Source organism: Rhinolophus ferrumequinum, chromosome 12 (assembly GCF_004115265.2).
Source record: "Rhinolophus ferrumequinum isolate MPI-CBG mRhiFer1 chromosome 12, mRhiFer1_v1.p, whole genome shotgun sequence".
In the NCBI taxonomy this organism is placed as follows: Eukaryota; Metazoa; Chordata; class Mammalia; order Chiroptera; family Rhinolophidae; genus Rhinolophus; species Rhinolophus ferrumequinum.
The window spans coordinates 73178981-73194961 of NC_046295.1; the positions used below are offsets into that span (position 1 = coordinate 73178981).

The 15981-nt window shown below is 37.9% G+C and overlaps 1 protein-coding gene across 3 annotated transcripts in view; it reads left to right on the forward strand.

Moving 5' to 3' along the window:
* The window catches only part of RABGAP1 (RAB GTPase activating protein 1), a 145172-nt gene that overhangs the window by 104279 nt on the left and 24912 nt on the right, over positions 1-15981 (forward strand). For all 3 annotated transcript variants that reach the window (XM_033122372.1, XM_033122374.1, XM_033122373.1), the window contains 6 exons: positions 4573-4686; positions 9013-9087; positions 12150-12275; positions 12901-13044; positions 14785-14826; positions 15079-15207. In XM_033122372.1, the coding sequence (XP_032978263.1) occupies positions 4573-4686; positions 9013-9087; positions 12150-12275; positions 12901-13044; positions 14785-14826; positions 15079-15207 (630 nt within the window). The remainder of the gene's footprint in view (positions 1-4572; positions 4687-9012; positions 9088-12149; positions 12276-12900; positions 13045-14784; positions 14827-15078; positions 15208-15981) is intronic.

Consider the following 15981-nt stretch of genomic DNA (forward strand, 5'->3'; position numbering starts at 1 on the left):
TGAAATCATCAAAAATTCAGCATGTGAATTTTTTCAAGGCCATTTTACCTCTTAATCCTATAATCGTTGGATGAGGGATGGCAGATTGGTGAGAACTCATCAGTTATAGAATATTTTCAGTTTTTTGTTATTTTTCCATCCCCTGTGTGTTTGAGTTTCCAAATCATGTATATCTAATAACTGTCTATCCTTTTCAAGTATCTTCATCATCATTGTGATATGACATGTAATTGACATAAAATATTTTAAAGCTTTCTATATTCCTCTCAGTTCTTAATATAATTTTCTAACTTTCATGTTTGTCTTAAGCCACAATCTATCATTCTTAGCATGTTTCAGAACTCCCATTGTTGTTTTATAGAATTCCTAAATTCATCTGACATTTAAAAAATCAGAATTCTGTTTAGAAGTGAAGATATCGTTCACATGGAGATATAATTCAAGCATGGAAGTTACAGTTTTTTCAGAATAATTTCTTGTAGCTGCGTCCCAAATACAGGTCAATAACATGTCTAGAAAGTTTGTCAATGTGAAATTTATCATATTCATTGTTTTAGTGGATAAGTCCTCTTTCTTTTTTTTAAGTTCCAGACCTTTTAGAAACTGCTTAATGCTGCTTTGGGTCATCATCCTTCAGTACTTTGAAATTAATAATTCTGATTTTTTTTCAAGTCTGCAATTACTCTCTTCAGTGTTCCTGTTGTAGCCCTCTTTATCATTGCACAAGAAATAGCTCTCCTTGGCAGACATTGTGGCTGGCTGTCTCGCGGTTTTAATTGACATTGCCCTGGTAACTACCTTTTCATTTGCTTATTTGTCATTTGTGTAATTTCTTTTATGAAATGTCTGCTCAAATTTTGTCCATTTTATTAGATCGTATTTTCCTTTGAGTTATATATATATTCTAAAAAGTATATAATTCTTTTATAGATATAGGTACTGCTTCCCTATGTCTTTTCTTAATAGCATGTTTTATAAGCAGAAACATTTTTAATGACATCAGTATATAGTTTTTTCTCAATGATACTAGGATTGAGATAAGTTTTTATCATGCTGCAGTTTCAGAATTGAAGCTGGTACTGTTTATGGTTCAATGTTTGTTGTTTGAGCTTTTTGTGAAACAGATACTTATTAATGGTAAAGATTTCTTAATTCCCGAGCAAATAATTTATGCCTGTGGTTCCCTCTGTATTGCTATTTCACATTCTGTGTGTTTGTTAAAATTAAAACTGAGTTCAGGAGAATTCACATATCCTAAGATGAAAAAAGAAATACCTTAACCCACAATAATAAAGCATATATTACTGCTATAGACCCCTTTCCTTGTTATTTTGATAATTGCAGGATGATTTATTTTACATTTTGAACTAAAAGATTCAAAAAGTCTGTACTCTGTTCTATTTCTCATGACAGTTATTTTCTCTTGCCTGCACTTTACACAGTTTTTAAGTTATTTATGAGTCAATCATTACAGCATTCTTGGGTTTTTAGGTATTTAGTTGGAATGTCTTTTAAATGATTCGGTTAATACGGTTCTTTCCTGATTTAGTTCGGTGCCTTAGCCACGTGGGTCTCGAATTAACCATTAGCATTAGAGACGCTGGTTTGGGCGGGGCTGTTGACCACATCAGCATGGCTAAGGCTTAATCCCAAAGAAGCATTTGGACTTCTCATAGGTATCCTTCTCCAGCACTGCCTGTGTGTGGTGCCTTGTGCTGGGCTCCATGGAAGTTTCAAATTGAATCACAGTGTCTGCCTCTTCGTGAATAGTTTTATAGAGAAGATAAGATATACAAAACTAAAAATAATATATATTCTGGGTACCACGGGTGTGTGTATTCTGTGTATCTGTGTGTGTGATCAGAGGACAGCCCCAGCTCTCAGCTTGCTGGAGACTTGGCTTCCTTTCACTTTCATCAAGTGTTTTCTATATACACATCAGACACTGCTAGAAGCTCTTTATGTATTTATAATTTATATGTACAGCTAATGTAACCCTCACTACAACTCTAGAAGTTGGATGATATTAGCCAGAGAAGATAAGAAACTTACCTAAAGTTGTTTAACTAGTAAGAGACGGAGCCAGCTTTCTGAATCTAAGGCCTTGAGGTAAATGGATTTACATCATTTTCATCTTTTAGGTATATGTACTTAAAGTAGTACAGGGAACTCTTAATCTAAAGGGCTAGAGTCATTCTCATTCTCTTTTTTATTTGTATGTGTATCCTTTTTTGTTTTTCCATTGTAGTTGGAAATAAATTCCATATGTAATTTATGTACAATAAAATTCATCAATTTTAAGTGAATGGTCAATACATTTTAACTACAGATGTGATGGATAATATTTTCATCACTTCAGAAAGTTCTTTCATGTCACTTAAGAATCAGCCTTCTCTCTTTAACCCCAGCCTCTTTCAAATAGTGACCTTCTTTCTGTAACTTACGATTTTGCCTTTTCTAGAATTTCATGTTCATGGAATTATAGGTAATAGTCTTTTGTGTCTGGCTTCTTTGACTTAGTATAATGCTTTTGAAATCCATCCATGTTGCTTGCATCAATAGGTTTTCCCTTTTTTGTTGCTGAGTAATATTCCTCTATATGGAGGTACCACAATTTATCCACGTACCCATTGAAGCACATTTGTATCATTTCCAGTTTGGGTTTTTATGAATAAAGCTGCTATGGACATTTGAGTTAAAATCTTTGCACATATTCATATTTTCATTCCTCTTGGATAAATACCTAGGATTGGAATCACTGAATTGTATGGTAAGTGTATGTTTAACTTTACAGGAAACTTCCAAACTGTTTTGAAAGTATTTGTACCATTTTGCATTCCCAGCAGCAATGTATGGGAGTTCCAGTTGTATCACACCTTTTGCCAACACTTGATATCCTGGATGTATAGTGGAATCTCACTGTGCTTTTAATTTATATTTCCCTGATAAGTAATGATGTCGAGTTTTTTTTCATGTGCTTATTTGCCATCTTGGTATCTTTTGCGGAGTATCTATTCAATGTTTTATCACCACCACCCCTTTTTAAATCAGTTGTTTGTCTCCTTATTTACTTTAAGAGTTATAATTTGGATACAACTCCATTATCAGACAGATTTTTTAGGTATGCTGTCCTAGCCATGGGTTACATTTTCATGTTTTTAACAGTGGCTTTTGCATAGTAAATGTTTTTTATTTTGATGAAGTTCACTGCATCATTTTTCTTTTTATGATTCATGATTCATGGGGAACCCTCTAGATGGCTCTGTGCTCTCTCTCTTTAGTTTTTTCTCTCAGCATTCTGACCTACAAATCTAGCTACCTTGCCCTCCTCAAATTCTGCTCCCTCTTTCCCCAGCTCAGGGAGACACTCCCCACCCTCAGCTCTGTGTCTGCCCCCTCTCCATGCACTTCAGCCTGGAAGCTGCCAGCAGGCAATAGCTGCTGTAGTGTAAGGTCTCACCATGGAGTTTGTCCTTTTGTCAGGAATCCATGGTTCTGAGCTGCGTAATAATGTATTAAAAATAAGTAGGAATATATGTCAGTAAAGCTGTTTGGAAAGAGTTTGGCAATGTCTTTGAAGGTTTAAAGAGTTTACTGATTAAGAAAGAACATAGGCTTTCAAGTTAGTTCAAATCCCACAACTGTGAAGTATTTATGACCCAGGGAACATAATTACCCAAAAGGCTAGAGAAATTACTGGAGAAGAGAGGAATATCACTTTCCTTTTTTATCTTGAAACAGGAGTGTCAGGCTGTTGGATGATGTCCTGAATATGATACAGTCTCATCAAGGAGAATCAAGGCTATTGTCTTAGCTATGAAGACAATGCTTTGTTAAAATAGAAGGGCATGTTTATGAGCTCCGGTTCTGGGCAAATGCCGTTTAACAAGGGGAGGATATTAGAAATAGCTAGATGCTTGGTATGTTTTATGAAGGATTGTTGACATTGACATTTGTTCAGGTTTAGTTAACTCATTACTAAAGAGGAAACAGTTTTTCTCCATCGGCAAAAGCAAGGCATATTTTCCCACAGCCTGTTTGAATCCCTTGGCATTTGGTGGACTAGTTTCACAATGAGTAGACTGCTGTGTGCATTTTTATGCCATTTGCCCCTAGGATAAACCCCAAATAAGGGGCTTCTCTTTTCCATTTGAGAACCTGGCACATGGGCTTCATTTAAAGCAGTATATTTTGTACCAGTTTTTTAACCGGAGCACTTAACCTCCTTTTGAGATTAGGTTGAGTATTTTCCTAGGGGAACTCCATTCTGAATATCACATTTTACCTCCTACAATAGAAAAGTCGCCAGCTGCACTTTCTTGCAACAGCGATGGGAGTGCACATGAGGTGTATGGAGTGAAGCAGATTGCTTTTCTTCCATCTCTTTTTTCCGCTTAGTATTTGATTTTGCTTTTGCTTGAGTTGTTGGGTCCTAAAGACAGAGTAACTCCGGGTGTGCATGCGTGGTATATGTCCCTGCATCATTTTAAAGCATGTAAAGGAGAAGAACCTCATTGTAGAAACCCAAACATGATTGACTACCAAACCTGCTCTTCCCTTGTGTTTCCACAGGAGTCTCCCCAGGACAGTGCTATCACCCGGGATATTAACCGGACGTTCCCAGCCCATGACTACTTTAAGGATACAGGAGGAGATGGACAAGATTCCTTATACAAAATATGCAAGGTATTTCATGTCAAAAACAATGACTCAGTTTTAAATGGTCGATCTGGTTCTTTGAGATTGTGCAAAAGATAACTACAAAGTGTAATTTGTGTTTGATGTTAAAGAATGAAAAAAGGAAAGAAAAGACTTCGTAAAATCAAAGATAAGAACACAATTTTAGACTATAATGAACAGGAATTGATTGGAAATAAAATGGAAAGGCTTCTTTTATCCTTTTAATCTGGACTTTCAGATGACAGTCCCCTGGCTCCACATGTAGAATTTCAAAAATTGGTTTTGTGAAACCAGTTGAGTCCTTTAACATTGCAAACTCCTTTTTGGTATACATAGTATAAGAGATGAACTTGGCACGTAGAGCACGTCTAAGAGTAGGAAGTGCTAATGCCCATCCCAGTGGACTTTTAATACTGATGTCTGTTAAAAGGTCTGTACCTAAAAGTTATAAAGGAAATGATGGCCTGTTCAATGTCAATAATTCATTTTCTAGTAGATTTTAGTACTTCAGAGCCAAGGAGTTGGGACCAGAGTTCAACCTTCCTCTGTCCTGAGAACTAGTCTTTAGTCTTTTCCCCCAAAACCAACCAAGTCCCTAATTAGCGTTTATTACATATGAAGTACAGTGAAGGCACGAGACATGTTCATAAGGAACTTACATACTATGATTGAAAAGGCAAACTAACAACTAATTTTAGAACAGGCTAGCAATAAAGAATGATTCTCCAATGATAAAGTAGGTGCTTTAAACTCTAAGGGCAGTTAGAATTTAGAGAAATGTTTCTTGGGTTTAATTTTGATTTCCCCATAGGCTGCAGAAACCTATGATTCCTGTTGAAATCCTCTTGTCTGATCATCCTTTTTTAGCTCTTTCTCAGTTGTGCTTCCTACTGAAGCAGCCAATCCAGCTTCCCAGAAAAAAAGCCCTGTGCTCACTGCCTCTGACCCCTTACTCCTGACCCCGCTGCACTCCAGTTCCTATCTCATGATGCTCTTTCCATAGCTCTCTCTGCCCTTGCCTTCTCACCCTCCTGCTTATGCTCTCCCTTCACTCACGTCGTTGCTGGCTCCCTCATTACTTCATCTCTTGTCTACCTGCTCCTGAAACAGAGGTGCTCATTCAGTGGTTGTTCTGGCTCTGCACTGTCTTCCTGGGGTCAGCCCTTTCACCCCCAGAGCTTCTGCTGTCACCGCTGCGCTGGTGTACCCACATCTGCATTGCTCAGGGCCTAAATTTCCAGCTGCTAGTTGGTCTCCATGTAAAAGTCTGTTAAGTACATCAAACGACACAGGTATAAAAATAGAGTTCATATATAAACACATTTTACAGTTGGCCCTTTGTATCCACGGGTGTCGCATCCAACTGCAAATTGAAAATATTCAAGGAAAAAAGAAATCCCAGAAAGTTCCAAATAGTAAAACTTGAAGTTACCATGCCCTGAGCACTATGCTGAATCCACAGGAATGAAGTGATGTGTAGACACACCTTGCTGCAGCCTGTATGCAAATACAGGTTATATGTAAGTTCTACATCATTTTGTGTAAGGGACTTGAACATCTGCAGATTTTGATATCCACGGTGTCCTAGAACCAATCCCCTGTGGGTACTGAAGCACACCTGTATTGCGAAAATTTTCAGATATACGTAAAAGTTAAATAGAATAATGAACTTGTATATGTCCCCCCACCCAGATTTAATACTTACCAACATATTGCTACAGTTGTTTCATCTATCCCTTTTAAAATTTTTCCTGAAGTAGTTTAAAGCAAATCTCAGACAGACAGTATCTTAAATTCTTCAGTATACACCTCTGAAAAATAAGATCATTATCCATCTGTAGTACCCAAAATTGTCCATCAGTATCATCCAATAGCACTCCCTATTCCGATTTCCCTAAATGTCTTTATAACATTTCGTTTGAATCAGATTCAGCAATTTCCGTATGTTTAGTTGTTCTATCTTTTTAAATTTAAAAACAGTCTTCCTTTTTTACCCCCATGCCATTGTTTTGCTGAAGATAGAATCATTTCTCTGTTAGTTTTCAGTTCCTTCCTTTGACCATGTTGACTTTGATATGATTGATGTGTCTTATAGCCATACTTCCGCCTTTGTTCACTGCCCAGGTACAGGTCTCTATGACATGTTGTCAGTACTGTTACAAATGCTGACTTGCATTAGTCTCCCTGCCTTTGGATTTTAGCCTATTTGTTATTTGCTCTGTGTTGATCCAGAATTGAATCACTTCAGTGTCCTCCACTGAAGTTTTTAATATTTCCCCATAACCCACAGAATGAAATAAAAGTTCCTTAGTTTATTTCCTGGTCCTAGATTCTTTAACTTAGCATTAAAGGCATTTTATAATATATCCTGGTTGGTCTCTAAATATTTTATGTTTTAGCCACATTGAACTTCTCGCTGTACTCTGGTTGATTTACTTGTCAAACTTCCCAATTGAGCTATGACCTTCTCAAGGACAGGAATCATTTCTTTTGTACGTTAACATGTGTAGCACCTGGCACAGTGCCTGGCATATAGTAGGTGCTTGTTAAATGTTGATGGATTAATGAAATGCCTTTTCTCCATATTTCTATTAGTCCCATGAACCTTATATTGCAGACATTTCCCAAATATATCACGTAGTTTCATGTCTGTAGGCAGTCAGTCGTTCAAACTTTTTCATGAGCCTGAAAAACCTGCTCCCTTCCATTCTCTACCTATAGAAATTCAATACATTTTCATCCTAGTACATAACTGATTGACCCATGTGCTGAGCACTTTACATGAGAGGAGTGAGAATAATACATCAACTCTGTGATATAAATATTATGATTATTCTCATCTTACCAATTAGGTAAGATGTAAGTAATGGGCCTAAGATCCAGACCTAGACATTAATTATACTAGGAATTCAGCCCAACTCTGATTAACTCTGAAGCCTGTGTTCTTTCTTGACCAATCAACTGTTGGTTGATATCTCCACAGATATCGGTTAAACTGCTTTCCACAGAGCTGTGTTGGCATATATTACTACTAGTGTTTAACACAGTCTTAACAACACTGGTATTAACACTCGTTAATTTTTACAAATTTGGTAAGTGCAGAGTGGTACCTTATTGTGTCGTAAATAGATAATTTCTAAGTCCTCTACACATCTTTTCTTTGGAAAAGTATATGTTTCTCATTCTGTAATCCTCTCATCAGGTAAGTTTTGATGAAATGGGGGTAGAATGGGATTATATTGAATTCTACTTGAACTTAAGGAAGCGTGATTTATATATATATATATATATATATATATTTTTCCATCTAATAAGCATTGGCATAACATTTCGCTAAGTTTTCTGAATTCTAAACATACCCAATTCTAAATTGCTTTCTTGGGATCAGTGACTTGGCACAAAAAAAAATAAGTGGAGAATAAAGGGAGTTTCTCTAGAAATAAGTTTGTCAAACAGGAAATAGCATCTTGAATCTATAGGAATTCCCCTTTCCACCACAGCTTACATGAGAACTATAAATATTAATCATAAAAACAAGACTAAAAAACAACTAAAGAACCACAAGGAATGTTAGATGTCAATATTCTGTTAAAGATAGTGCTTAGAAGAGATGGGTAGTAATCATCTGCTGCCAAGAAAAACACAAAATAAGAATTCCAGAAGAACCCACAGATGGTTTCAGAGTAATTCCTCTTATCAGAAAAGTTATTACTGACATTGTGGAAAGAATTGTGTTTGGCATCTTTGCCAAAAGACTTTTTCCCAGAAAGAAATATGAATACCATTAACAGTGTATAGTGAGTGCCTGCTGTATATGAGGTGCTGGCTAGGTTGAATAGAACATCACCCCGGCCCCTAAGAAGCTCACAATCTAGTGAGATGGACATTTAAAATGTAGTGTGGTAAGTGCTATAATCACCATACATGTGTAACAAATACCAGAGAAGTACAGAGGAGAGAGGGATTTCTGGGGACGTGAAATACAATATATTTGGAGCCTGAAGGAAGAGTGTGTTTTTCAGACAGAGAAGAGGGGGGGGAAAAGCATGAGAAAAAACAAAGAGATATGACAACCTTTTATTAGTGCCGAAGTGGTGTTTGCTTAATCTTCCCTGCTCCTTGGCAATAGAAGGTGGTGTGGTTTCATTTATTGTAAAGAAAAAAAATGAGATTGGAGAGAAATGTTTGCATCATTCACTGACCATCAAATTGCCACAGTGGAGTGTGGGTTGCATCTTCCAGGTTCTTGTGTTGAAGGTCCTACGGGGCAACAGTGGTCCACCAGTGACTACATTAATTTTCACTTCCTGTGTTTGTTCCCCCCCCCCCCAGGCTTATTCTGTGTATGATGAAGAGATTGGCTATTGCCAGGGCCAGTCATTTCTCGCTGCAGTTCTGCTTCTCCATGTGAGTAAAGAGGTCTCTGTGCTGACTTAGACCGGTCCTGTCTTGGCTTATACTATCCTTAGACGTGAGCATGGTTTTATATTGCCTTCGGCCCGACTCTAGGGCTTGGATTTTAACTCTTATATCTGGAAACCTTTTCATTAATTTAATGTCATCATGGAAGAGAAACATGGTGAGAATAAGTGACAGTGTTAAAAACTAGTACAAGAGTAGACTTCATTTTTATTGCTGGGATGATTGATTGGACTCTAGGGGACCCTTTACCTCCTCTAAAGTAGCCACTGTCATTGGTATTTGTTTTGGGATTTATGTTTTGGAGTGGGAAGGACGCTGACAAGTTGGCTTTCTTGAGTGACACTTTATTCATTCATTCAGCAAAGCCCTTTGTCCTCCAGCTTATTGATACACTTTCAGATCCACAGCAAAATTTTAAAAATCTTAAGGTGAACACCCATATACTCTTTATCTAATTTATCAATGAATATTTTTCCGCACTGTTTTCTCCATCTCTCTCTGCATCTTTCTCTTTTCCTCTTTTTTATGCACAGACATTTTAGGTCATCATCTCTCTTCAAGACAGTATGAGTTCTTATCATTGACATACACACACACGTTTTTTTTTTTAATGAAAAAATTTTTGTGGGACAGTCAGTAGCAAACATCAGGATACTTCACTCCTAGAACATCTGTCTCCTAAGGACACAAGCATAACACCACAGGGACATCCAGGAAGTGCCACCCGATTCAGTCTTATACACAGTCCACGTTCAGTTTTCCCCAGTTGTTGACTCAATAAAGTCCTGTGTAGCTTTTTTTCTAACCCGAATCAATGAATTGGATTTGGTTGATTTAAGCATTGAATTTGGTTGTCATTTCTCTTTATTCTTTTAATCTAAACTGTCTCCTTGCCTTTTTTGTATATTTCATGCCATTTACAATTTTGAAAAATTTTAGCAAATTGTCTTGTAAAACGTCCCACATTCTTGATTTGTCTTATCATTTCCTCACGATTCAAGTTAAAATGCTTGGCAGAAATACCACACAGGTGATGTTAGCAGAGTTTTTGAGCACCTGTTATAGTCTGTACTGTGCTAGAGATCAGGAAAAAATAATGTAGACATGGTCCCAGTCTTGGGTACGAAGTTAGTGAAGCACAGGTTTATCATTTTTAATTTCAAGGGCACTCTGAAGACATAGTAATAAAAAGTCTGATGCAAGATTAGGCTTCTCTGGGGAGGTAACCTTTAATAATTGACAAAAATGTGTGTGTGTGTGTGTGTGTGTGTATGTGTTATATAATATGATTTGATACACTTATACATTGTGAAACGACTATCACAAGCTGATTAACACATCAACAGATAAAGTTTTTAAAATTTTGTTTTAGTTAGATGTTATATCTCAAAGTCTCACAAGCCTATGTGGTTTGTCTTTGTTCTCTACTTCAGTCCAAGGACATTTATCCCCATATAAGTATCACAAGCCCTTTAAAATGGGTTTCCCTGTGAAATCTAGTGTCTTAATTTGAGCTCTGTGCTGCTTGCCGTCATGTTAAGATAAATGTTTGTTTCAGAGTGGGAGTGAGTGCAGATGTGCTGCGTAACGTCAGAAATGCCCTCTGGGTCAGACCAATCTCCCTGAGCATGTGCAAGACTGAAAGTGCCTTTTACGACAAAAGCCTCAAAGGCCTGGTCCGTGACCCCAAATCCTTACCTTTCCAATAATAATTGGCTATGGTTTTCTCATTTAGTAATTAATCTGATCTGCTCTTTAGCTCTGCTTTATTCCCAGTGATTTCTATGCTCCGCCCACCTCATCGTCTTGCTTCACAGAAGCCCGCTCACCTTCTTGACATTTTAAAGGCTTGCTATAGTCACACCAAGCCTAAACATTTCCAGTGCTTTTTTCCTATTTTGAGAACTAGACATTTTGCCAGGTTTTCAGGGAAATATTTTTCCATAAAGCTATGGAAGACGTAGGTATTGTTTTAAGTGGGTAACATCTGTAAATAGAAGTGAAGTAGGGTTTCTGTAGCATTTTAAGTATTACTGAAAGTGTTAACTGTAGAACTTTCAGCATTGCTCCAAGCCTTAGAATAATATGTAAGTTTTTTTTGTAACTAGCTATGTTTTTAACAACAATGAGGAAGAAAAACATTTTTACTAGAGTGAAATAACAGCTGAGGAGGTAAAATGATTTAACTAAGGTCTCATGATTTGGGAACGATGAGACCTACGCTTGTATATCCAGCCTCTTCTACTCAGTTCAAATCCTGTCCTCCCTACAAAGCCTTTTTCTGTCTCCTCCAGGCAGACTCAGGCTTTCTTGTTCTTGTGTTCTCGCTGATCTTTCTACCTAATTCATGTTACAGTTACGTGTACTGGTGGGAAAGGGGCTCCTTGAGCACAGGTAGGGTTCCAGGTGGGAATTCCCACCCATTCTCGGGAATGTTTTGCACTTTCCCGTTCCCGAATCCCAAGAAAAGTTGGTCAGGAAATCGGGAAAATCGGCTCCTTGAACCCAGTAATACCCACAATGGGAAATAAACGTACTACTCAGAATGTATCTCTTAGACATCTTTCCTATTTATTGCTAGGGTTTCTGGGTGGGAATTTCCACCCGTTCTCAGGGATTTTTTCTCTTTTCTGTTCCCGAATCCCGAGAAAAGTTGGTCAGGAAATCGGGAAAATCAGCTCCTTAAACCAGGTGGTTGGTAGTATCGGCCGTCACTTTATGGAAACGATTTATCATGGAGAACAGAAAACAGTTTGTATCTCGGGATTCGGGAACGGGAAAGCGAAACAAATTCCTGAGAGCGGGCGGGAATTCCTGCCCGGAAACCCTAAGCAAGGAACAGTGTCTGAGACAGTCGGCATCATTAAATATTTCTTGGTTGAGTGAATGAATGTTATAAAACACAGCTGCAGGCGTGAATTACTCTACCACTAAATTTCCTAGTATCCACATAAGAGAGTAGAAGGATGAGTTTAATATACTGAGACCACGTCTGTATAGGTTTTGTGATTTTTTTTTTCCCCCTCCCCATTCCCTGTCTGTTACAGATGCCTGAAGAACAGGCATTCAGTGTTCTGGTCAAGATCATGTTTGACTATGGTCTCAGGGAACTTTTCAAGCAAAACTTTGAAGATTTGCATTGCAAATTTTACCAGTTGGAGCGCCTCATGCAGGTAAAAAAAGAAAAGAAAGAAAGAAACCTCATTCATGCATTTGCCAGTTAGCACGCAGGACTGAGAAGTGGACTGCTGAAATGGTGCCGGGGAGCAGTGGTGACTGCCATAGCCACACAGGGTTCAGGACGGGATTTGTTTTGTTTTGTTTTCATTTCTCACTGTCTGATGGTGATGCCCAGATTAATAAGGTGTGGGCCTGATGGGTGTGAGCTGCGTTTTCAATCTCATAAACACTAAAAATATCAGATTATTGCAGGGCCCTTTAGCACAGCAGACTCAGTCAAGAAATATTCTCCAAGGCTCTGAAGCACGACTGGTTAGGAATCTCAGAGCAAAAGTGAAACAAACTTTCCCAAACATTTCATAACTTGGAAAGAAAAACTGTCTTCCCAAATATTTGTCACCATTTGGGGGATTCCTCTTTCTTTAGAGTTTGTGGACTGGAAAAGATAGCCAAGAGCCAGTTTAATACCCGATAAGTGTTCTTTTGAGCACTTTGGAGGTTTGGAGAAAAACACAAGTATGTGACTTTTAGGGTCTCTTCCTGTCAGATTTATGAACCTCCTGGGTGGAAGCCAAACAGCTGCCTCTGTGCCTAAAACTAATTAGTTTGCTATTGCAGGAGTACGTTCCTGACCTGTACAGCCACTTCCTGGACATAAGCCTTGAGGCACACATGTACGCGTCCCAGTGGTTTCTTACACTTTTCACCGCCAAATTCCCTCTCTACATGGTCTTCCACATCATCGACCTGCTCTTGTGTGAGGTATGCATCAGGGGCCGCGTCACCCTGGGGGCTGTTGCAGTGTCCTTCCCGTGTTAGCTGTCAAAACGGAATTTTTTCTTCTCAGCTATATAAACCTTTATTTCAGGTTTAAGTGACTCCTCCTCTTCAGGCTGAAGCTAATGATCACGTTTTGTTAAAGGTGCTCTCTGCCAACAAACAAACAAACAAACAAACATATTGGACATTTGTATTAGTTAATATTAGGTTGGGCTGAATTTTTGAAGAAACCCAAAACAACAGTGGTTAATAAAGCAGAAGTGGATTTCTCATGTGAGAAGGTTGGCGTAACCTGCCTTCCCTGGAGTGTGAATCTCTTCCAGCTGCTTAGGCCTCTTAGCCACCAAGTTGTATCTAAGCTGGGAGGCTGAGGGGACGGGAGAGAGTGCGTGCCCACCTTTTAAAAGACTTCCTGGAAGTTCCACCTACCTCTAATTGGCCAGAACTTAGGTACATGACCACACCCATGTGCAAGAGAGATTTTTTTTTTTCAAGCTTAGTAAAAATTAGCTGCGTGGGGGAGGGCTGTTCCTACAAAAGAAAGTAGATATTCGAGTAAATAACAGTCTTTGCCACAGCATAGTTTTTTTGGGGGGGTGTGTTTAAGAAAAAAAATAACTAATTTCAACAATAATATATATTTATTATAGAAAGTGTAGAAAATATCGGCAAAAAAGATTTAAAGATACTTCTAATCCCACTGTCTAGAGGGTAACTACTTTTAACATTTTGGTGTATATTCTATCAGCCTTTTTTTGTGTTCATATATGTGCATGTATAATTTCTATACGGAATATTATGTAATTATATATATATATATATATAATAGGTCTATATATTTAAAAATGTGATTATGCTATATATACTGTTGGGTAACCTTAATTTCATATACTTGAACATCTGTATACAAATCTGTACCATCCTTTTTGCTTAATCTTACCATATGTAAAACAAAAAACTAAGCTTGAAACATTATAAGAAACATTATAAGAAATAACATTACCAAATGTACTATTATTCTTACTTGCCGTCAGAAATCCCATAATTTATGTAAAGAATTCCTAACCTCATACCTTGGAGTTGTCCAGTTTTTCACTACTATGGCCCAATGGTATGCTAAGTAATTTCCATAAACTTTTCAAACTGATTAGCTCAGCAAACCCTTGGAAGAATATCAGTTATGGAAACCGCAGTCCAGAACTTAAGTAGTTTAACTTGATCAACAGATGTTAGTGCCTTTCCTCATTTGTCCTTTGCCCCCAGCACTCCGAGAGTGATTAGATGAAAGAAGGCAGACTGGGGGGAGCCCTGACTGGATTCAGTTCTGGATGTGGGGCTCACAGACAGACTGACGGCTGTACTTGGAGGGGGGCAGCACAAAATAAAGAAGAAGTCCACCAGGACTTCACAGCTCTGTGAACCCAATCACAGCTCTGTGAGCCTCATGTTTCGGTTTGGAAGCATAGAATACTTTGGAAAAGGGTTCTTTCTTGTTGAATGTGAGAATAGGGCTAGAAAAGCTCTTCTCGCAGAAAAATGGGTGACTGGGTCAGCTTTAAGTGGTTCTTCAGTGGTGGCTGTGTAATTTTTATTTTCCAAGTTATTTTTAAGATGCTCCATTTCGTAATTAAGTTTTTACAATTTCTCTATAATTGTGGGATCAAACGGCTTAATGATCCAAATATAAACACTGAAAATGTTCTTTTGTGTTTTCTCTTCTAGGGTATAAGTGTAATTTTTAATGTCGCCCTTGGATTATTAAAGGTACACATTTATTCATACTGAATTATCTGGCATTCTCTGTTGAATTCTTGCAATATCTTGGTCTTAATCTCCATCCTAAGCAGCCACTGTGCTCTAACATTGTCCCTGGCGGTGGATTTGTGCACATGATTGTGGCAAAGGCTCAGAAGTGTCTTCTGGGGATTACAAAGGTGCAGGGATGATAAAATGCTTCTTGTGCATCTTCATGGCAAAGAACTCTTTCTATACACGATTGTATTTTCTTTCTTCAAGACTTCCAAGGATGACTTACTATTGACGGACTTTGAAGGTGCCTTGAAGTTCTTCAGGGTTCAGCTTCCTAAGAGATACCGCTCAGAAGAAAATGCAAAAAAGCTAATGGAGTTAGCTTGCAACATGAAGGTAAAATCGTTTTTGCATTAATTTAGATTTTTTTCCAGTTAAGATCTCACTATTCCTGATCAAATGATCAACATATATAATACATTAATAATAATAGTTTTCTTTCGTGTTCTATAATTTTTTCCAAATATTTTCATATGTATTATGAGGTATGAGGTATATTCTGTGCGTTAAGTCTCATGGCCTCTCCCAACCTTTCAACTCTAGGAAAGGTATTATTATCCTTATTTTGAAGACAAACCAAAACACAAAAAAGTTGTAGCCCCCTAGAGTCATGCATCTACTTAGTGGCAGAAGTCAGGTTTTATGGTTTCTACTGTGCTATCCTTGTGCTTTCAATATTTGTTGTGATGGTCAGAAATTCCCTAAAATGAAAGTAATTATACATGAAGGAAACAACTCAGTTTTTTCACTGCCAATGGAATTTATGATTTGTGCAGTTTTTTTAAGGTAAAATAATGCATTAGGTTGGTGCAGAAGTAATTGCGGTTTTTGCAGTTATTTTTAACCTTTTAAACCTCAACCTTTTGTGCACCAACCTCATAGGATCTCCTTCTGTTCATGCTAAAATAAAATTTCGTTTTTATAGAACACAGAAAAGTAATTGAAGGAGTTTAGTTTGGGATTTTCAGGTAGAGGCAAATGGGAGACAGAAGAAATAGTTGCACTCAGTTCTTATTGGGTACATAAGAGACTCCTGGCACATGTACTTTATGTTACTCTGAGGGCAGAACTGGGATTAGCGTGTCAGGGCGATTGTGGTGGGGGAGAAGC